The following is a 23,589-nucleotide window of genomic DNA, read 5'->3' as shown; positions in this document are numbered from 1 at the left end:
TGATTGTGGTGATGGTTCCTGGGTGTAGACATATGTCAAAAACTGTATGTCATAGATGGAAAAATCTTCAACAAAATACTAGCAAACAGAATCCAACAGCACATTAACAGGATCATACACCATGATCAAGTGGGGTTTATCCCAGGAATGCAAGGACTCTCCAATATACACAAATCAATCAATGTGATAAACCATATTAACACATTGAAGGAGAGAAACCATATGATCACCTCAACAGATGCAGAAACAGCTTTTGACAAAATCCAACACCCATTTAGTAGGCATAGTGGGAACGTACCTTAAGATAATAAAGGCCATATATGAAAAACCCACAGCCAACATTGTTCTCAGTGGTGAAAAACTGAAACCATTTCCTCTAAGATCAGGAACAAGACAAGGATGTCCACTCTCACCACTATTATTCACATAGTTTTGGAAATTTTAGCCACAGCAATCAGAGACGAAAAAGAAATAAAAGGAATCCAAATCAGAAAAGAGGAAGTAAAGCTGTCACTGTTTGCAGATGACATGATACTATACATAGAGAATCCTAAAGATGCTACCAGAAAACTACTAGAGCTAATCAATGAATTTGGTAAAGTAGCAGGATACAAAATTAATGCACAGAAATCTCTGGCATTCCTATACACTAATGATGAAAAATCTGAAAGAGAAATTAAGGAAACACTCCCATTTACCATTGCAACAAAAAGAATAAAATATCTAGGAACAGACCTACCTAAGGAGGCCAAAGACCTGTATGCAGAAAACTATAAGACACTGATGAAAGAAATTAAAGATGATACAAACAGATGGAGAGATATACCATGTTCTTGGATTGGAATAATCAACACTGTGAAAATGACTATACTACCCAAAGCAATCGACAGATTCAATGCAATCCCTATCAAACTACCAATGGCATTTTTCACAGAACTAGAACAAAAAATTTCACAACTTGTATGGAAACACAAAAGACCCCAAATAGCCAAAACAATCTTGAGAAAGAAAAATGGAGCTGGAGGAATAAGGCTTCCTGACTTCAGACTATACTACAAAGCTACACTAATCAAGACAGTATGGTACTGGCACAAAAACAGAAATATAGATCAATGGAACAGGATAGAAAGCCCAGAGATAAACCCACGCACATATGGTCACCTTATTTTTAATAAAGACGGCAAGAGTGTACAGTGGAGAGAAGACAGCCTCTTCAATAAGTGGTACTGGGAAAACTGGACAGCTACATGCAAAAGAATGAAATTAGAACACTCCCTAACACCAAACACAAAAATAAACTCAAAACGGATTAAAGACCTAAATGTAAGGCCCGATACTATAAAACCCTTAGAGGAAAACATAGGCAGAACACTCTATGACATAAATCACAGCAAGATCCTTTTTGACCCACCTCCTAGATTAAGGGAAATAAAAATAAACAAATGGGACCTAATGAAACTTCAAAGCTTTTACACAGCAAAGGAAACCATAAATAAGATGAAAAGACAACCCTCAGAATGGGAGAAAATATTTGCAAATGATGCAGCTGACAAAGGATTAATCTCAAAATATACAAGCAGCTCATGCAGCTCAATATCACAAAAACAAACAACCCAATCCAAAAATGGGCAGAAGACCTAAACAGACAGTCCTCCAAAGAAGATATACAGATTGCCAACAAACACAGGAAAGGATGCTCAACATCACTAATCATTAGAGAAATGCAAATCAAAACTACAATGAGGTATCACCTCACACTGGTCAGAATGGCCATCATCAAAAAATCTACAAACAATAAATGCTGGAGAGGGTGTGGAGAAAAGGGAACACTCTTGCACTGCTGGTGGGAATGTGAATTGGTACAGCCACTATGGAGAACTGTATGGAGGTTCCTTAAAAAACTAAAAATAGGGCTTCCCTGGTGGCGCAGTGGTTGAGAGTCTGCCTGCCAATGCAGGGGACACGGGTTCATGCCCCAGTCCGGGAAGATCCCACATGCCGCGGAGCAGCTGGGCCCGTGAGCCATGGCCGCTGAGCCTGTGCGTCCGGAGCCTGTGCTCCGCAACGGAAGAAGCCACAACAGTGAGAGGCCCGCTTACCTCAAAAAAAAAAAAAAAAAACTAAAAATAGAACTACCATACAACCCAGCAATCCCACTACTGGGCATATACCCTGAGAAAACCATTATTAAAAAAAAGTCATGTACCACAATGTTCATTGCAGCACTATTTACAATAGCCAGGACATGGAAGCAACCTAAGTGTCCATCGACAGATGAATGGATAAAGAAGATGTGGTGCATATATACAATGGAATATTACTCAGCCATAAAAAGAAACAAAATTCAGTTATTTGTAGTGAGGTGGATGGACCTAGAGTCTGTCATACAGAGTTAAGTAAGTCAGAAAGAGAAAAACAAACACAGTATGCTAACACATATATATGGAATCTAAAAAAAAAAAATGGTTATGACGAACCTAGGGGCAGGACAGGAATAAAGATGCAGATGTAGAGAATGGACTTGAGGACACTGGGAGGGGGAAGGGTAAGCTGGGATGAAGTGAGAGAGTGGCATGGACATATATATACTACCAAATGTAAAATACATAGCTAGTGGGAAGCAGCCACACAGCACAGGGAGACCAGCTCAGTTCTTTGGGACCACCTAGCGGGGTGGGATAGGGAGGGTGGGAGTGAGACACAAGAGGGAGGAGATATGGGGATATATGTATAGCTGATTCACTTTGTTATAAAGCAGAACCTACACACCATTGTAAAGCAATTATACTCCAATAAAGATGTTAAAAAAAACTGTGTCAAAAATTTGATGTTAAAGTATACATCCAATTGTACACTTTAAATATGTATACTTTATTTTATTTCAGTTATATCTCAATAAAGCTGTAAAAAAAAATCACAGGTATGACCCATTCTTCAGAGGCCTACATGGAAAGTGGCAATAAAACAATGCCAAGTAATACATGTTTTCTGGCGAGGGATATTCAGTGTTCTGCTACAGAAAACTACATCACCAAAGATAACATTGGGACTATAATGGTAGAGACACATAGGTCAAGAGAACTTTCCAGCCCTGCTCAAATCATTCTGCAGAAAACTGCACACAATGTTCTCTCCTTGTGTGGAGCACAACCAGATGCAAAAAAGGGGGAAAAACCTAGACAGTTGAATTGTAATTAATGAGTCACATTAACAGCAATCTACACGCTTTATGAGTTTTGAAAATCACGTACCTAGATGTATCATTTAATTCAGGAACCTGCATTTTTGCTGGTGGTTCTTGTAAATCTAAAGAATATTCGAGTTTTGAAGTAACTTCCAAGCATGAAAATGAAAAACAAAAATTATTAAGCATCTCAAGTAAACATTTAAATATACCATTCAAGTCTTATGACAGAAAAAAAATCTGACCTTTTTGTGTATCATCCAGTTTCGATTTTTCAGGTGAGTTATCAGCTGTATTTGTTTGCTGCAGGAAAAACATATATACCTAAGTTTAACTATGTTGTCTTTGAAATCTTTTACAATTCCAAAGAAAAGCATTTAAAGAGTAGGGTATCAGGCTCTTTGTTCATTAGATTTAGCTCCAAATGACTGTTGGCTGTTCCAGAAACGTCAATATCTACCCTCAGAAGATTTGCCACCATCAAAGACAATCACAGAGTGTCTCAGAGTTACTAAGGGAAACATCAAAGGAAGACTTACAAAAATGTCTTCAACAGCATCATAACTGTCGAGATATGTACGAGTTCCCAAAAAGACAATCTATCTGGAGGAATAATCTTTGGTGTATTTGTTTTTAAAAAAAATCATAACAGTCACATTTCTGTATAATGTGTGCATGTAATCAAACATAAGAAAATGGACTGAACACCAATACAGGCCAAGCAGTGTGTTAGGTGCTTTATGTATTTATGCTTTTAATCCTAAGACGGCCACACTGTAAACCAGCTATTACCTTTGCTTTACAGATGAGAAACCTCAGGCTCAATGATGTTAAGTAATTTTCCCAAGTTCCCATAATCAGTAAGTGAAAACCAGGTCTGATTCCAAACATTAAGCTGCTTTTCCCAAACTCAGTCTCCAGATCCCAAATGAAGGAATGAGGCAAAGCCAGCCAAGTGACACATTCCGCGGGAGAGCCAAGATGAGTGAAAGTCGAGAAAAAACAAACACGGCAGGCAAAAGTAATTTAAAGGAGGGGATAGTGAAAAGAGAGAGAGATGGTTGACCAGGAGAAAATGGACAACAAGCCAGAGAGTCAGCCTCCACCTGCCAGCATCCTGGTGGATACAGTTCAGAATCTTGTCCCCAGTTCCCTGTACTCACAGTAGGCTCAGACGGGTTATTTAAGGGGAGAGTTGTTGGGCAATTGTTATCTTCAGCACTGGTTAACTCTGCCAGCTCGGTAGATTCCTTTGCTTGGTCTATACACATTAAGAAAAGAGCAATAAAGAATGGTAACAATAACCATACACAATGCTGCGTACACCCTCCAAATGCTCTTCATGAGATTCATACTGCAAGTACATCACCATCTTTTGGTAAGAGCTGGTAATTAGGACCTGCTATGGGCACCTTGGAAAACTGCTTTTGGGTCTAAATCATAAGAGATATGTAACCTGTGCAGGGCCAGCTTCATGGGTAGACAGGGCCCTACACACTTGCCTCCTGCCACCCCATCATAATTTCTCTTTTGTCATTTCCAATTGACCCAAGACAAACTGTATCAGGTGGAGAAAATAATTCAAGGTTTAATCAGCAACTTTTCTTTCTCCAAAGGTATAATAACACATTAATTACTCCTATATGACCAAAGGTTTTCAGTGACCTCTTTCAAGTAATATTTTATCATTGCTTCTCTATGCAATCTAGGTAAGAAATTTTGTTATTTCCCAATATACCTGTCTCTCTTTCGTGGCTGCTAGGAATCTCAGTGTCTTCTTTCTCAAACTCACCAGAACGGTCTGAGGAGATTTTCGTCTGGTCAGGCCTCACCTGAAATGAAAACCAAAAATCACATGATTTTTAAAAGCAGTAATCCTTTTAAAAATTTATTATTAACAGACCTAAAGAGACATAGACAGCAATACAATAACAGGAAGGGACTTTAATACCCCACTTACATCAATGGATACATCACTCAGATGGAAAATCAATATGGAAACATCAGCCTTAAATGACATGTTAGATCCAATGGACTTGGCATATACATAACATTCTACCCGAAAGCAACAGATTACACATTCTTCTCAAGCACATATGGAATCCAGGATAGATCATATATTAGGTCACGAAACAAGTCTTAATAAATTTAAGAAGACTGAAATCATATCAAGCATCTTTACCAACTACAGTGGTATGAAACCAGAAATCAATTACAAGAAGAAAACTGGAAAACTCATGAATACATGGAGATTAAATAACACGCTTCTGAAAAACCAACAAGTCAATGAAGAAATCAAAAGAGATTAAAAAAAACTTTTGGCAAATGAAAATGGAAATGCAACATACCAAAACTTATGAGGTGCAGCAAAAGCATTTCTAAGAGGGAAGTTCATAGTGATAAATGCCCACATCAGAAAAGAAAAGAAGGACTTCCCTGGTGGTCCAGTGGTTAAGATTCTGTGCTTCCAATACAGGGGGCACAAGTTCGATCCCTGGTTGGGGAACTAAGATCCCGCATGCTGTGCAGAGTGACCAAAATAATAATAATAATAAAGAAAAGAAATAACTCAAATAAACAACATATCTTTACACCTCAAGGAACTAGAAAGAAAAATAAATGAACCCAAAGTTAGTAGAAGGAAGCAAATGAAGAACAGAACGGAAATAAACAAAAGACACTGAAAAAACAATAGAAAAGATCAATGAAACTAAGAGCTGGTTCTTTGAAAATATAAACAAAATTGACAAACATTTAGCTGGATTCACATATATATGTGTGTGTATCTATCCATCTATATTTAAAACAGCATATTATTCAGCCATAAAAAAGAAGCAAATCCTGCCATTTGCAACAACATGGGTGGACCTTGGGGGCATTATGAAAAGTGAAATAAGTCAGACAGAGACAGACAAATACCGTATGATCTCACTTGTATGTGGAATCTCAAAACCAACAACAAAAACAAGCTCATAGATACAGAGAGCAGATTGGTGGTTCCAGAGGAAGGGGTTGAGGGTAGGCGAAATGGGTGAAGGGGGTCAAAAGGTACAAACTTCCTGTTATAAAATGAATATGTCACGGGGATGTAAGGTACAACATGGTGACTATAGTTAATACTATATTGCATTTTTGAAAGTTGCTCAGAGACTAAATTCTGTAAATTTTTTTGGTTCAAAAAAAGACTTCTAACAATGGTGATAGTTGTCAACTAGTCTCATTGTGGCGATTTTTTCACAATATATACAAAAATGGAATCATCATGATTTACACCTGAAACTAATATGTTTTAGGTCAATTATATCTCAATTTTTAAAACCCCAACATGGAACTGTAAGAGACAGGAAATCATACTAAAACATATTTACTGATAAATAATCAAGAAGAATTAAACATGCCACCTGTTTGTCATCTCCTAAAGCTTTAATGGAAGCTTGTGCTATGTTGAATTGCAATTCAAAATGAATTTCTATTTTCATCACTTCTTTGTTTCTGATATTAATAGGCTTCTTCAGGTAAATTTTGAGCATCTTCATCTCAGTTTCTAGCAAAAATAAAGTATACCAATGTAGATCAACATACTGAAAGGTTATATTTTTAAATTTTATAATTTTAAATAACTGCACTGGGATATTTGTTCACTGTCCAGATTCTTCCACAATGAGAAGTTGAAAAGAAATTATTTGAATAAAGTTACTCTGAAATTATTTTTATTAGATGCACATGTGTGTTTTTACACACACACACACACAAAAAAAAATATGTTTAAGCAGTTAATCTAGCAGAGATAGAAGTAACTTAGTAGCATAGCAAATGAGATATTTTGTCTTCTAAAATTCAATCCATTTTTTAAAGAACATTTGTGAATACAAAGCTATCATCTGTAACAGGTATTTTACTTCTCAATATATTAAGCACAACACTCATTCTCATTCTATCTGTCTCTCTCAGATCCCACTCCTTTCTAAAATTCAAAATAAAATCCACTGTTCTCAACATACAAACTGGAATAATCCACACTCATCTCAACAGATTCCACTTAAAGAAGAGAAATGGAAACATTCTCCAGAGAGGCCTAATTCTCAGACAACAGTCTCCTTGAGGGCCTCCTACCAGGACATCAGCCCTTTACTGACAAATAGTAATTGGTTTTAGAAGAGAAAATAGTTTAGACCACAGTTCATAGCGAGCCCAAGAATAAGCCACAGGAAGTACAAGCTGTGTTGGAAGCAGCAGGGGTGAAAAGAGTAAAACCCATGAAAGAGCAGGCAAAGCTCAGGGTCCCAAACTGATGAGCATGAAAAGAGGAAAAAAGAGACACACCTGGGTCTAGATCTGTGGCCAGTGGTACTCGAAATGTGGCTAGTACAACCTGAATTGCATTATAAGCATAAAATACACACTAGTTTGTGAAGACAGTACCAAAACAGAGGAGGTAAAACATCTCATTAATTGTTCATATTGATTACATGTTAAACTGTTAATATTTTGGACATACTGAGTGAAATAAATATATATTATTAAAATTAGTCCACCTGAAAAAAACTTTTTAATGAGGCCACTAGAAATTGTTTTATATATGGTTCAGATCCTATTTCTATACAACAGTGCTGGCCTCTAGTAAAGTTCAACAATCCCCCAAATGCTGATCTTCCTGGACGTTCAGTCACTGCAGAGAAAGTCTCTAAGTCCCTGCAGCAAAAGTAATTCTAAACAAGGTCTGAAAATGTAAATAGCTCGTTGGGCTGTGGGGCTCCGTACAAGGGCAGGAAGAAATAGCCCGAGGGCTGCCCTCAACAGGCCCCTAAAACACTGTCAACCCCTTAGCAGGAAGGGCTCGGCACACAAAAGGCAAGTCTTGCTTGTAGTGTTTGCTACACAAGCTTCAGTTGCCTCGGCTATAAAACTAAAACATCACACCTACTTCCTCCTGCTACTGTGAGGCACTTTATGAATTTTAAAGTCTCCCCCAAATGTGATATATTTATGAAGTGTAGAATATTAAGTTTGGCAAGTTGGTTGCTGAAAATCACCTCAACAGCAAAGTTCAGGTTCAGAAACTTAAAATAGGTAATGTTAGGGGTACCACAGTCAGAAAATCCATGGAGGTCTATAAAAATATTAACTTCAGAATAAACACCAATGATATTTTGCATACCTTAAGTGAACGGTAACAGGTAATGACTATATAAACTAAGTTACTCTTAACTTATGATTATATTGAATTTACATTTCTAGTAAGATGTTTATAAATCCCTTTCCTTTACTACAGATAGGAGACACCTCCAACTCAACGTATACTATCTTTCCAATGTTGTGACTGTAAAACTGCTCGTTTGTGCTTCTTCCCATCTGTGACACCATAAGAAATATATATTTGATCTTGGCCTTTCTTCCTGACACAGAGCTTCTGACACTCATTTTAAGTGATGGGGTGCTGGGAGCATCTTTTGTTCTAATATTTGGTCTTTGACCCTGGCTCCTGACACCAGAGCTTCTAAGACCCTTGGAATGCCCGGGGTGATGAGTATTTTATAAGTTAATGAGGTGACTGGGGGTTAGAGGACTGGGGGTTGGAGGACTTAAGGATGGGGACTGGTCAAAAACTTGCACAAGCCTCTTAGATAGCCTCATCCACCAGAGGGCAGACAGCAGAAGCAAGGAGAACTACAATCCTGCACCCTGTGGAACAATAACCACATTCACAGAAAGACAGACAAGATGAAAAGGCAGAGGGCTATGTACCAGATGAAGGAACGAACTAAAACAGAAAAACAACTAAATGAAGTGGAGATAGGCAACCTTCCAGAAAAAGAATTCACAATAATGATAGTGAAGATGATCCAGGACCTCAGAAAAAGAATGGAGGCAAAGATCGAGAAGATGCAAGAAATGTTTAACAAAGACCTAGAAGAATTAAAGAACAAACAGAGATGAACAATACAATAAATGAAATGAAAAATATACTAGAATGAATCAATAGCAGAATAACTGAGGCAGAAGAACGGATAAGTGACCTTGAAGACAGAATGGTGGAATTCACTGCTGCGGAACAGAATAAAGAAAAAGAATGAAATGAAGTCAGCCTAAGAGACCTCTGGGACAACATTAAATGCAACAACATTCGCATTATAGGGGTCCTAGAAGGAGACGAGAGAGAAAGGACCCGAGAAAATATTTGAAGAGATTATAGTCAAAAACTTCCCTAACATGGGAAAGGAAATAGCCACCCAAGTCCAGCAAGCGCAGCGAGTCCCATACAGGATAAACCCAAGGAGAAACACTCCGAGACACATAGTAATCAAATTGGCAAAAATTAAAGACAAAGAAAAATTATTGAAAGCAGCAAGGGAAAAATGAAAAATAACATACAAGGGAACTCCCATAAGGTTAACAGCTGATTTCTCAGCAGAAACTCTACAAGCCAGAAGGGAGTGACATGATATACTTAAATTGCTGAAAGGGAAGAACCTACAACCAAGACTACTCTACCCAGCAAGGATCTCATTCATATTCGATGGAGAAATCAAAAGCTTTACAGACAAGCAAAAGCTAAGAGAATTCAGCACCACCAAACCAGCTCTAAAACAAATGCTAAAGGAACTTCTCTAAGTGGGAAACACAAGAGAAGAAAAGGATGTACAAAAACAAACCCAAAACAATTAAGAAAATGGTCATAGGAACATACATATCGATAATTACTTAAACATGAATGGATTAAATGCTCCTACCAAAAGACACAGGCTTGCTGAATGGATACAAAAACAAGACTCATATATATGCTGTCTACAAGAGACCCACTTCAGACCTAGGGACACTTACAGACTGAAAGTGAGGGGATGGAAAAAGATATTCCATGCAAATGGAAATTAAAAGAAAGCTGGAGTAGCAATACTCATATCAGATAAAATAGACTTTAAAATAAAGAATGTTACATGAGACAAGGAGGGACACTACAAAATGATCAAGGGATCAACCCAAGAAGAAGATATAACAATTATAAATATATATACACCCAACAAAGGAGCACCTCAATGCATAAGGCAACTGCTAAGAGCTATAAAAGAGGAAATCGACAGTAACACAATAACACTGGGGGACTTTAACACCTCACACCAATGGACAGATCATCCAAACAGAAAATTAATAAGGAAACACAAGCTTTAAATGACATAATAGACCAGATAGATTTAATTGATATTTATAGGACATTCCATCCCAAAACAGATTACACTTTCTTCTCAAGTGCACACGGAACATTCTCCAGGATAGATCACATCTTGGGTCACAAATCAAGCCTCAGTAAATTTAAGAAGACTGAAATCATATCAAGCATCTTTTCTGACCAAAACGCTATGAGATTAGAAATCAATTACAGGGAAAAAAACGTAAAAAACACAAACACATGGAGGCTAAACAATACGTTACTAAGTAACCAAGAGATCACTAACAAACTCAAAGAGAAAATCAAAAAATACCTAGAGACAAATGACAACAAAAACACGACGATCCAAAACCTATGGGATGCAGCAAAAGCAGTTCTAAGAGGGAAGTTTATACAAGCCTACCTCAAGAAACAAGAAAAAATCTCAAATAAACAATCTAACCTTACACCTAAAGGAACTAGAAAAGAACAAAAAAAAACCCAAAGTTTGCAGAAGGAAAGAAATCATAAAGATCAGAGCAGAAATAAATGATATAGAAACAAAGAAAACAATAGCAAACATCAATAAAACTAAAAACTGGTTCTTTGAGAAGACAAACAAATTGAGAAACCTTTAGCCAGACTAAGCAAGAGGGAGAGGACCCAAATCAATAAAATTAGAAATGAAAAAGGAGAAGTAACAACTGACACTGCAGAAATACAAAGCATCCTAAGAGACTACTACAAGCAACTCTATGCCAATAAAATGGACAACCTGGAAGAAATGGACAAATTCTTAGAAAGGTATAACCTTCCAAGACTGAACCAGGGAGAAATAGAAAATATGAACAGACCAATCACAAGTAATGAAATTGAAACTGTGACTAAAAATCTTCCAACAAACAAAAGCCCAGGACCAGACGGCTTCACAGATGAATTCTATCGAACATTTAGAGAAGAGCTAACAGCCATCCTTCTCAAATGCTTCCAAAAAGTTGCAGAGGAAGGAACACTCCCAAACTCATTCTATGAGGCCACCATCACCCTGATACCAAAACCAGACAAAGATACTACAAAAAAAGAAAATTACAGACCAATATCACTGATGAATATAGATGCAAAAATCCTCAACAGGGCTTCCCTGGTGGCACAGTGGTTGGGAGTCCGCCTGCCGATGCAGGGGACATGGGTTCGTGCCCCGGTCTGGGAAGATCCCACATGCCGCGGAGCGGCTGGGCTCGTGAGCCATGGCCGCTGAGCCTGCGCGTCTGGAGTCTGTGCTCCGCAACGGGAGAGGCCACAACAGTGAGAAGCCCACGTACCGCAAAAAAAAAAAAAAAAAAAAATCCTCAACAAATTACTAGCACATAGAATCCAACAACACATTAAAAGGATCATACACCATAATCAAGTGGGATTTATCCCAGGGCAAGGATTCCTCAATATATGCACATCAATCAATGTGATACACCATATTAACAAACTGAAAAAGAAAAACCATATGATCATCTCAATAGATGCAGAAAAAGCTTTTGACAAAATTCAACACCCATTTATGATAAAAAAAAACTCTCCAGAAAGTGGGCATAGAGGGAACCTACCTCAACATAATAAAGGCCATATATGACAAACCCACAGCAAACATCATTCTCAATAGTGAAAAACTGAAAGCATTTCCTCTAAGATCAGGAACAAGACAAGGATGTCCACTCTCACCACTATTATTCAACATAGCTTTGGAAGTCCTAGCCACGGCAATCAGAGAAGGAAAAGAAATAAAAGGAATACAAATTGGAAAAGAAGAAGTAAAATTGTCACTGTTCGCAGATGACATGATACTCTACATAGAGAATCCTAAAGATGCTACCAGAAAACTACTAGAGCTAATCAATGAATTTGGTAAAGTAGCAGGATACAAAATTAATGCACAGAAATCTCTGGCATTCCTACACACTAATGATGAAAAATGTGAAGAGAAATTAAGGAAACACTCCCATTTACCATTGCAACAAAAAGAATAAAATACCTAGGAATAAACCTACCTAAGGAGACAAAAGACCTGTATGCAGAAAACTATAAGACACTGATGAAAGAAATTAAAGATGATACCAACAGATGGAGAGATATGCCATGTTCTTGGATTGGAAGAATCAATATTGTGAAAATGACTATACTACCCAAAGCAATCTACAGATTCAACGCAATCCCTTTCAAATTACCAATGGCATTTTTTACAGAACTAGAACAAAACATCTTAAAATTTGTATGGAGACAAAAAAGACCCCAAATAGCCAAAGCAGTCTTGAGGGAAAAAATCGGAGCTGGAGGAATCAGACTCCCTGACTTCAGACTATACTACAAAGCTACAGTAATCAAGACAACACAGTACTGGCACAAAAACAGAAATATAGAACAAGTCAGAAAGCCCAGAGATAAACCCACACACCTATGGTCAACTAATCTATGACAAAGGAGGCAAGGATATACAATGGAGAAAAGACAGTCTCTTCAATAAGTGGTGCTGGGAAAACTGGACAGCTACATGTAAAAAATGAAATTAGAACATTCCCTAACACCATACACAAAAATAAACTCAAAATGGATAAGAGACCTAAATGTAAGACTGGATACTATAAAACTCTTAGAGGAAAACATAAGAACACTCATTGACATAAATCACAGCAAGATCTTTCTTGATCCACATCCTAGAGTAATGGAAATAAAAACAAATATAAACAAATGGGACCTAAACAAACTTAAAAGCTTTTGCATAGCAAAGGAAACCATGAACAAGACGAAAAGACAACCCTCAAAATGGGAGAAAATATTTGCAAACGAATCAACGGACAAAGGATTAATCTCTAAAATATATAAATAGCTCATGCAACTCAATATTAAAAAAATAAACAACCCAATCCAAAAAATGGGCAGAAGACCTAAATATTTCTCCAAAGAAGATATACAGATTGCCAACAAACACATGAAAGAATGCTCTATATCACTAATCATTAGAGAAATGCAAATCAAAACTACAATGAGGTATCACCTCACACCAGTTAGAATGGCCATCATCAGAAAATCTACAAACAACAAATGCTGGCGAGGGTGTGGAGAAAAGGGAACCCTCTTACACTGTTGGTGGGAATGTAAATTGATACAGCCACTATGGAAAACAGTATGGAAGTTCCTTAAAAAAGTAAAAATAGAATTACCATATGACCCAGCAATCCCACTACTGGGAATATACCCAGAGAAAACCATAATTCAAAAAGACACATGCACCCCAGTGTTCACTGCAGCACTATTTACAATAGCCAGTTCATGGAAGCAACCTGAATGCCCATCAACAGACTAATGGATAAAGAAGATGTGGTACATATATACAAGGGAATAATACTCAGCCATAAAAAAGAATGAAATTGGGTCATCTGTAGAGTTGTGGATGGATCTAGAGACTGTCATACAGAGTGAAGTTAAGTCAGAAAAAGAAAAACAAATATCGTATATTAACGCATATATGTGGAACCTAGAAAAGTGGTACAGATGAACCGGTTTGTAGGGCAGAAATCAAGACACAGATGTAGAGAACACACACATGGACACCAAGGGGGGAAAGCGGCGGGGGGGTGGGGGTGGGATGAATTGGGTGATTGGGATTGACATGTACACACTGATGTGCATAAAACTGATTACTGATAAGAACCTATTGTATAAAAAATAAATTAAATTTTAAAAAAAGGTTTTGCTTACATATCAATGATATTTCTTGAAAAGAAAAAAAAAGGATGGGGACTGGTCGCCAGAAAGACCAAGGTATGGTTAGAGGGTTGGAACTTCCAGCTCCCCAACCTTCAGGGAGGGCAGAAGGGCCAGCGATTGAGTTAATATTCCATAATGCCTACGTGATAAAGCTTCCGTAAAAACCCCCAAGCTACGGGGTTCAGAGAGCTTCTGGGTTGGTGAACACAAACGTTCCAGGAGGGCGATGCACCCCAACTCCTCAGAAACAAAAGCCCTTGCACTTGGGATCCTTCTGGATCTTGCCCTGGGTATTCTCTTCATCTAGCTGTTCATCTGTATCCTTTATTATATCCTTTATAATAAAATGGTAAATGTAAATGCATGCTTCCCAGAGTTCTGTGAACCATTATAGCAAGTTTCAAACCCGAGAAGGAGCTTGTAAAACCTCTGATTGGTAGCCAGTTGGTCAGAAGTACAGGGGTCAACCTGAGACTTGCAATTAGCATCTGAAGCGTGGGCAGTCTTCACTGTCCCTTCATTCTCCCAGTTTCACGGTGAAAGGCTCTCCTCCTCTTCTGCCACTTCCTTTACTGCCTAATCTAGCCCAAACTTCCCTTTCTCTAGTATGTAACAGGGGAAATTAAAAATAATAACGCAAGTGATTCTTGTTCATATAAATTCAAATTAATTGTGTCTGCGAAATGCAACAGTCTAGTCGTACATCTGTTTGTAAATTAATTTCAGCATTGCTTGTATCTGTGATTCTTTGGATTCTCCTGGTTATTACATCTTATTAATTTGCTCACTAATTAATGAAATCTTTTACCCACATTTATTTTATATTTGTAGGCGGGTCATGATTTTACCTTTTCAAAAATTACCCTTTAACAAAACACCAAAGTTAACTTATGTACACAGGAAATTCCAGCAAGGAACGCTCAGGGCTGAGGAAGGATTACCTTATCCTAAGTAGTCCCATGGGAGAACCTTCAAGTTAAGAGTTCAAGGCCAGGAAGGATGGATTTGTTCTTTCCAGGACTTGTATGATGAGAATCATGTTATCCATTATACTTTTCACCCTGGCCTTCAGGAAGCTAAGCACCAAATTTGTTTTTTTTTTAATTGTACAACTTTATTTTATTTAAATTTATTTATTTTCTTCTTGGCTGCATGCGCCTTCATTGCTACACACGGGCTTTCTCTAGTTGCGGAGAGGGGAGCTACTCTTCGTTGCAGTGGGTGGGCTTCTCATTGTGGAGCACAGGCTCTAGGTGTGTGGGCTTCAGTAGTTGTGGCAGGTGGGCTGAGCAGTTGTGGCTCGCGAGCTCCAGAGTGCAGGCTCAGTAGTTGTGGCACACGGGCTTAGTTGCTCTGTGGCATGTGGGATCTTCCCGGACCAGGGCACAAACCCATGTCCCCTGCACTGGCAGGCGGATTCTTAACCACTGAGCCACCAGGGAAGCGCTAAGCACCAAATTTGAATCTCCATGGTGGCCAGATCAACCTTCTTGACAGACATTTTTATTCTTGTTTGTGGTTCCAATTTTCTATTTCTATTATTTTGTTACAAATATGCAAGCTGCCCTAAATCCTTTGTGAAAAGAACTATAAAATCCACATAATTGCATAGTATTTAGTTTTAACTCTTTAGTAAAGCAAATTACTTAAAAAATGATTACGTGTATTGAGTTACTTTCAAAACATCCATTTTTTAAGAGACCCAATTCAGGAATCCTGGTCAAGTGTGACTATATCTGAAATACTGAACTGGACCAATACCTTTCTTCTACCCACCCAGAAAAAGATCACTCCTGACTCCATGCCCCTCAACTCTACCTACCGAGAGGAGAAGAAAGGTGACGGAGATTTAAGAAGGGGGAGTCAGGGTTCCCCTGGTGGTGCAGTGGTTAAGAATCCGCCTGCCAATGCAGGCGACACAGATTCGATCCCTTGTCCGGGAAGATCCCACATGCCGCGGAGCAACTAAGCCCATGCACCAAAACTACTGAGCCTGTGCTCTAGAGCCCACGAGCCACAATTACTGAAGCCAGTGAGCCACAACTACTGAAGTCCGCGTGCCTAGAGCCCATGCTCTGCAACGAGAAACCACCATGAGAAGCCTGCGTGCAGCAACGAAGACCCAATACAGCCAAAAATAAAAATTAATTGATTTTTAAAAAAAGAAGGGGGAGTCAGGGCTGATATTTAAATAGTTTGTACATACCCAATTATTAGTATAAATATGTGGGAAAGGGAGGGCAGGTACTATAACCATTTTTAAAAATGGTGGTACAGGACTTCCCTGGTGGCACAGTGGTTAAAAATCCTCCTGCCAGGGCTTCCCTGGTGGTGCAGTGGTTGAGAGTCCGCCTGCCGATGCAGAGGACAAGGGTTCGTGCCCTGGTCCGGGAAGATCCCACATGCCGCGGAGCGGCTGGCCCGTGAGCCGTGGCCGCCGAGCCTGCGCATCCGGAGTCTGTGCTCCGCAACGGGAGAGGCCACAACAGTGAGAGGCCCGTGTACGGCAAAAAAAAAAAAAAAAAAAAAAAAAAGAATACTCCTGCCAATGCAGGGGACACGGGTATGAGCCCTGGTCCAGGCCACAACTACTGAAGCCCTCGTGCCTAGAGCCCGTGCTCCGCAACAAGAGAAGCTACCACAATGAGAAGCCCGCTCACCGCAACGAAGAGCAGCCCCTGCTTGCCAAAACTAGAGAAAGCCGGCACACAGCAACAAAGACCCAATGCAGCCAAAAATAAATAAATTAATAATTTTCAATAAAATAAAAAAATAAAAAATTGTGGTACAAAACATAAAAATGGTTGACAAGGTAAATGTTAAGTGTGCGGTTCAGTAGTGCTAAGTATATTCACATTGCTGTAGAAGAGATCTCCAGAACCTTTTCATCTTGCAAATCTGAGACTCTGTACCCATTAAACAACTCCCCATTCCCCCTTCCCTGCAGCCCCTGGTAACTAACCACCATTCTACTTTCTGTCTCTATCAATTTGACTACTTTAGATACCTCATGTAAGTGGAATCATACAGTATTTGTCTTTTTGTGATTAGCTTTTTCCACTTAGCATGATGTCCTCAAAGTTCATCTATGTTGTAGCAAGTGTCAGAATGCCCTTCCTTTTTAAAGCTAAATAATAGTCCATTGTAGGTACAGATCACATTTGCTTTATCCATTCAACCGCCGATGGACACTTGGGGTGCTTCTACCCTTTTTTTTTTTTTTGGTTGCACCGGGTCTTAGTTGCAGCAGGCAGGCTCCTTAGTTGCGGCTCATGGGCTCCTTAGTTGTGGCATGCAAACTCTTAGTTGCAGCATGCATGTGGGATCTAGTTCCCTGACCAGAGATGGAACCCAGGCCCCCTCCACTGGGAGTGCGGAGTCTTAACCACTGTGCCACCAGGCAAGCCCCTGCTTCTACCTCTTGACTCTTGTGAATAGGCTGCAATGAACGTTCATATGCAAATCTCTTCGAGTCCTGCTTTCGATTCTTCTGGATATTTATCCAGAAGTGAAACTGCTGGATCATATGGTGATGCTATTTTCAGTTTGTTGAGGAACCATAATCATTTTTACAACGAGAAAACCAGGCAAGTCATGGAAACTCAAAGTTACAGAGTGGAGGACTCACTAATCTTTTGCCCTGAGCACAGCCTTCTGTCCACAGCACTCACCACCTCCCCTCCACGTCAAGTGCAAGCAAAGTCTGCTCGGGAATTAACTAAACATACACTGCAAGTGTAAACAGAAACAATACTCAGGACTAAATGCGGGGTAGTTTAGAATTAACATCTTACCTATTATGCTGAAATTAATCGCTGCTTCCTTCAAAAGTCTTACTGAGTCCCATAAAGCGCTCTTGGAAAAAATAAGTGAAATTCATGAGCACATAACACATACTTGGATATGAACACTCTCTACGCACTTAGGTCTAAACCGGAATCGAACATGATTACCTCAGGATTGTTTATATAAAAAGTTACACTCTGAGTTCCTAGGTTGAAATCAATCCAAAATTTCTCTAATTTTTCATCTGCAGGTTTTCTCATCTGTAAGATATAATTTCAGTATTAATATCATAGGAAAGGGTCAAGTGAAAATTACTCCATTAAAAACAGAACTGCTTTTCTGAAAACAGCCCTACTTTAAGATTATAAGGTCACCGTTTATTGCCTTACTCATTTCTGCAAAATAGGAGGAAGGTTTCAATTTTATATAACCAATCTATTTCTGGAAAAACCCTACTATACTTAGCAATTTAATAGATGTTTAAATGTGTCAGATAACTCTAACCACACAAACTTTTTTTTTCTGGTGCCAATCACAGAGAAAACTCTTCTATGTTAAAGCAGTAACAATCCACACTGCCTATGGATAGAAACTTCTAGCAAAGGAGGTACTGTGATCAAACATAAATGGTGACTTGCCATCTAACTTACCATGTGTTAGAATAAGGCTAAGACCTGAAGATTTCAAATTATCTTTATTTTAATTGATTAGTCAGCCCTCTGTATCCACGGGTTCCGAATCCAAAGATTCAACCAAATGTGGATTGAAAATATTTAGGAAAAAGAATTCCAGAAAGTTCTAAAAAGCAAATCTTGATTTTGCCATGTACTGACAACTATTTGCACAGCATTTACACTGTGTTAGGTATCAGATGTAACCTAGAGACGATTTAAAGTACACGGGAGGATGTGTGTACATGATATGCAAATACTAAGCCGTTTTATATATGAGACTTGAATATACACAGCTTTTGGTATCCACGAGGGGTCCTGGAACCAGTCCCCCATGGGTACCAAGAAATGACTGCATTATAAAATAAACATATTCTCTTAAAGAAAGAAAGAAGGAAAGAAAGAAAGACGGAAAGAAAAAAAGGAAAGACAGATTCAAACAATATGATGCTAATAGAATAAATATCTCCTCCTCTGTCCCTCAAATTCCCGTAGGTACTTTTCCATGGGAACCATTAACAATGCCTTTGCTTCCTCCCAGATGTGTTCTAGACATACTCAGGAAGTATATACCAAGTTTTTATTCCTCAACAATGGAACAAACACTAGACTTAACTATTCTTCCACTTGTTTTCCAGTAAATAGCATTTCTTGGCCATTGTTCCAGCATACGTGTCTACTCTTTAACAGCTATAGAGTTGAACAAAGGGTTTTTTAAATTTTATTATATTTTTTATACAGCAGGTTCTTATCAGTTATCTGTTTTATCCATATTAGTGTATACATGTCAATCCCAATCGCCCTATTCATCACACCACCACCACCCACCCCCTTCTCCCCTTGGCGTCTATAGGAACAAAGGTTTTAACACAAGTCTATATCACGGGAAGCCACTGTAAGGACCCCTACTGAAGCTGATGGAAATTTAAATTCCAAGCAGAGATTGGAATCCTCAGACAACCAGAAAGAAAAACAGACTCGAAATATAGGAATCAGCCTTCCAAAATTAGTTCTAGAGAGAAAGAATGTACAATGTAGTTGTGAGCTAACGGCTCAGCTCACAGAGGCCAAGAAGGAGGCCCTCAACCCAAAACAATGAAATGGCTAACTAGAACATTCTAGAGACATGATCCAGGAAACGTCAGCACAGTCCAGGTTCAGAGACCTATGAAAAGTTTACCCGGAAACCGAGATGCTGCACGTTGGGGCACTTTTACAGGAAGGACCTTGTGCCTCTAGAAACCAAAGAAGGGGGTGAAAAGAGACTGTTCCATTTTGGACTATAAAGTACAAGGCAGAATGATCTAGAGAAAGGAGAGTGACCCTAATTGCTGGGGATAGAGTGGGCATCTACCGGGTGGAAAGAAGCAATGGACTTGCCCTATTCCCTCCAATCCAGGCGTGAATAATGCTGCTCGTCAAGAGGATAAAATAAGGCAAGGTTCCTGTAACCGACCTCATGAACGCAGTATAAACCTAAAATTCCTTTACGTAGAAGTAACACTAGGGCTCTTCAACAATAAGCTTCAGAGTTGAGGCCTAAGAGGAGAAGCAAGTTTCCTTTTTTAAAAAAGCCCTTCTGTGTAGCAAGAGCCGTTTGGCCTGATGTAAACCTACCTATGGGTTTCACTATACACCCCCCACCCTCACAGCCCCTGAAAGAGAGACAAACATACCTCAAAATCATCAGCAAAAGCAGCAATGCATGGAAATGAATAGACCCTGCAAAACACCTCACAATTAAAAAGTAAAATAAAATATGGACCGCACACACGACCTACGGATGTCCTATAAACAAGCACGTATAACTAGGTACGCCATTATGTCCCTTGGTACAAAGTATGAAAGGGGCTCTCAAACCTACAAATGGAGATCTACCATGGGCAGAATTCAAATCTCCGTCTGGCAGTCCACAAGCCAGGTTTTCCGGTACCATATATACCTCAGCCCAGCTGCTTGGCAAGAGTCCTAATGAAAGGAGTGAATTCAGCCAATATTTTCTCATCAAGGACTTAACTGTCCATAATACGGCTTTCCCGAGTAACCTCAGATCTATAGGAAATCATTCTTCATAAAATCTCCCTGAAGGATATAAAGTTACAACTGTTCCAAATCACAAATAAGTATGTTAAAGACTGATAGAAATCACTTTTAAACACACACGAATGAATCACTAGGCAGAATGTGTCTAATCTTCTGAGGTTTCTACTCAATGGATAACTTAGTAATGCTCAGTAAATTCTGTATCCTACATTCTCTCCTAAAACAGATCCTAGATTTCTTTTTTTTTTCTTTTTTTTTTTTGCAGTATGCTGGCCTCTCACCGCTGTGGCCCCTCCCGCTGCGGAGCACAGGCTCAGGACGCGCAGGCTCAGCAGCCATGGCTCACGGGCCCAGCCGCTCCGCTGCATGTGGAATCTTCCCGGACCGGGGCACGAACCCGTGTCCCCTGCATCGGCAGGCGGACTCCCAACCACTGCGCCACCAGGGAAGCCGCCTAGATTTTTTTTTTTTAATATTAGACATTTTCAGAATAGAATTAGTCAATAAAGTAAAGCTCAGAGAAACGTCTTACCTTCTTTGGTCACCAAGTCTGTCATTTAGGTGATTGAGAAACCGTCTACAATCCTTCAAAGTAAATAATGCAAACTTTTTTGTTAAAGAAAAAAAAAATCAAGATATTTAATTTAAATACTACCCTTTGCAGCATGTAGAGGCCAGTGTTTGCTACTACATTTCCAGGATCCAGTAACATCACAAGGCTTCACAGGATTCATTATTAATCACGATAACTAAAATAATACTTTGTGTCACAAAGGGGAGGTTCCAGACTCATGTTCTGAACCCCCAGCCATGAGACTTGCAGCTGAGGAATGCTTAGGTCTCCAACAGTTTTTTTTTTGTTTGTTTGTTTTTTTGCGGTACACGGGCCTCTCACTGTTGTGGCCTCTCCCGTTGCGGAGCACAGGCTCTGAACGCACAGGCTCAACGGCCATGGCTCATGGGCTCTCCAACAGTTTTATGTACAGGAACAAGCAAGAGAAATACCTCTTACTGATGACCTGGATTGTAATATTCGACTAACCCACAGGGCATCCATCTCCCTACCATCTCCCCAGCACAGGCCAACCACAAACCCATGAAACTTATCAATTTGGGGTTTATCCTGGTGTACTTAACCACTGTAGGTTTTCCTTATCAGGAGTTCTCTAACCTGCTCCTTCCTGGAATCTCTCTCCCGCTAAAGGTTCTAAGAATAAAGAATACATTTATAGTTCTCCCAACCAACAGCGACCAGGGAGGCAGACTGTTACCCCCAAATTTCTAAAACCAAAGAGATACCGATCCAGACTTTTATCCCTTTTGTTAGCAAGGACTGTCTGTTGTAGTCAAACAGTCCTCACACTCCGTGTCTAGATTCAGCACTAAATGGACATTAATGTGAACTTCCATCTAAAAGTAGTTCTACTAAGAAGCTGATGGCTCTAGGGGGAAAGTGATTTGAGAAAGGGGATAATTACTTTTGTCTTATGTTCCCCTCATTTCCCTGCAGATGAGAGAATCACACAGAGGGGAAAGGAAACTAATACTGGAGTGTCTACAACATCTCAGGCACTTTTAGTTTCTCTCATTTAATTCCCACAATTCTGAAGTTGGTCTTATTCCCATTTTACAGATAAGAACACTCAGGCTTCATGAGTCAACTATCAGCTCCAAGGACATATTGCACAACACAGGGAATATATACCCAGTATTTTATAATAACTATAAATGGAGCTGTAACCTCTAAAAATTGTGAATCACTATAACATATAACATTGTACATGAACTATATTTCAATTAAATTTTTTTTTAAAAAAAAAAGTCAACTACTTTGCCAAAATGTATACATCACATCAGTCGGGGAGGTGGGACCCAAACCCAGCTCATGGTATTCCCACTTAGATCAAACTGCATCCTGGCTAAACAACTACTGCAGATCTGGCAACGGGCTTAAAGTCAAATTTAACGTATTTCATAATATATTTGAAGGTTCGGATTTAATAAAATCCCAAGTGCTCAGCAGTTTTGACCAGAAAGGCTTTGTTCAACATGAGCACTGTTACTAATAATTTTAGCTTTTCCTACAGAATCACCCTCACCTTAAGAACTTTTTTTAAAGGAGAGGGAAAACATTTTAGCTATTTTAGGATAAAGGTGAGTATATGGCAAAGCCATAAACTACGTCTTGCTACCTGAGGACACAATCACAGTGAGGCCGGGTTGCATGGAAGACACCGAAAATTATTGTTCTTCCAAACTGTGAAGGCTGGAGGGCTCACAACACAAGCACCCCATAATACTCCTCTGCTACCAGAGCACCCATTGCAGTTTCAGCCTCCTGTCATCATGCCAGCTACTCTCTGCAAGGCCCAAATGCACATTCTTTTCTTCTCCAACTCTCCCTACCCTTCAAGGTTTGTTGAAAACCACTTCCCGCTCCATGACCACTGTCTCTGACTGGATCCATCAAACTCACACAGCTCTGGCTCCAGGCTAAGTTTCCTGTAAAGATGTCCTAATTGTATGCTGGTATCTGGTCCACAAATATTCTGTTTCTATTACCCTCAAGTTATTTCACATAAGTGGGAAACAGGAAGTTTAAGAATGGCGACCTAATCACATTTAAGAAAAAAATCCTCCCCTGAGCCCAACATACAGGAAGGCGCTGAAAGGATGCTTCATAAATATTGATTAAATGGAATTTTCATGACCAAGAATCTCACCGTCTCAAATTCTCGATCTTTAATTTCTTTGAAAGCCTCAGCAATGGTATCATCTTCAAACCACTGATGGACAAAGTCTTCCCTTGATTTTTTCATGGTCAGTCTACACAATGCTTCACAAAGAGCCACCTGCTGGTCATAATCTAGAGATTAAACATACGGCAGACATGGATAATTCTGGGCACAGAGCAAAAGAAAAACTGAGTTCCACAGGTCAGCATTTGCTCTAAGAAGGTCCATCTTAGAAGACTAGATTGTGTCTTATAGTTATAAGCAGAA

At 39.3% G+C, this 23,589-nt stretch overlaps 1 protein-coding gene across 1 annotated transcript in view; it reads right to left on the bottom strand.

Moving 5' to 3' along the window:
* SYCP2L (synaptonemal complex protein 2 like) overlaps positions 1-23,589 on the bottom strand; it is a 91,899-nt gene that overhangs the window by 37,622 nt on the left and 30,688 nt on the right. The window contains exons 10-19 of the mRNA XM_067751990.1: positions 23,311-23,453; positions 21,120-21,172; positions 20,221-20,266; positions 18,041-18,133; positions 17,882-17,942; positions 6,586-6,728; positions 4,923-5,016; positions 4,348-4,445; positions 3,430-3,487; positions 3,252-3,333 (exon numbers count right to left, since the gene is read on the bottom strand). Coding sequence (XP_067608091.1) covers positions 3,252-3,333; positions 3,430-3,487; positions 4,348-4,445; positions 4,923-5,016; positions 6,586-6,728; positions 17,882-17,942; positions 18,041-18,133; positions 20,221-20,266; positions 21,120-21,172; positions 23,311-23,453 — 871 coding nt within the window. The remainder of the gene's footprint in view (positions 1-3,251; positions 3,334-3,429; positions 3,488-4,347; positions 4,446-4,922; positions 5,017-6,585; positions 6,729-17,881; positions 17,943-18,040; positions 18,134-20,220; positions 20,267-21,119; positions 21,173-23,310; positions 23,454-23,589) is intronic.

Source organism: Pseudorca crassidens, chromosome 10 (genome assembly GCF_039906515.1).
Source record: "Pseudorca crassidens isolate mPseCra1 chromosome 10, mPseCra1.hap1, whole genome shotgun sequence".
NCBI classification, from domain to species: Eukaryota; Metazoa; Chordata; class Mammalia; order Artiodactyla; family Delphinidae; genus Pseudorca; species Pseudorca crassidens.
The sequence above is the reverse complement of the archived record's forward strand: the minus strand, read 5'-3'. Positions and strand labels throughout refer to the sequence as shown.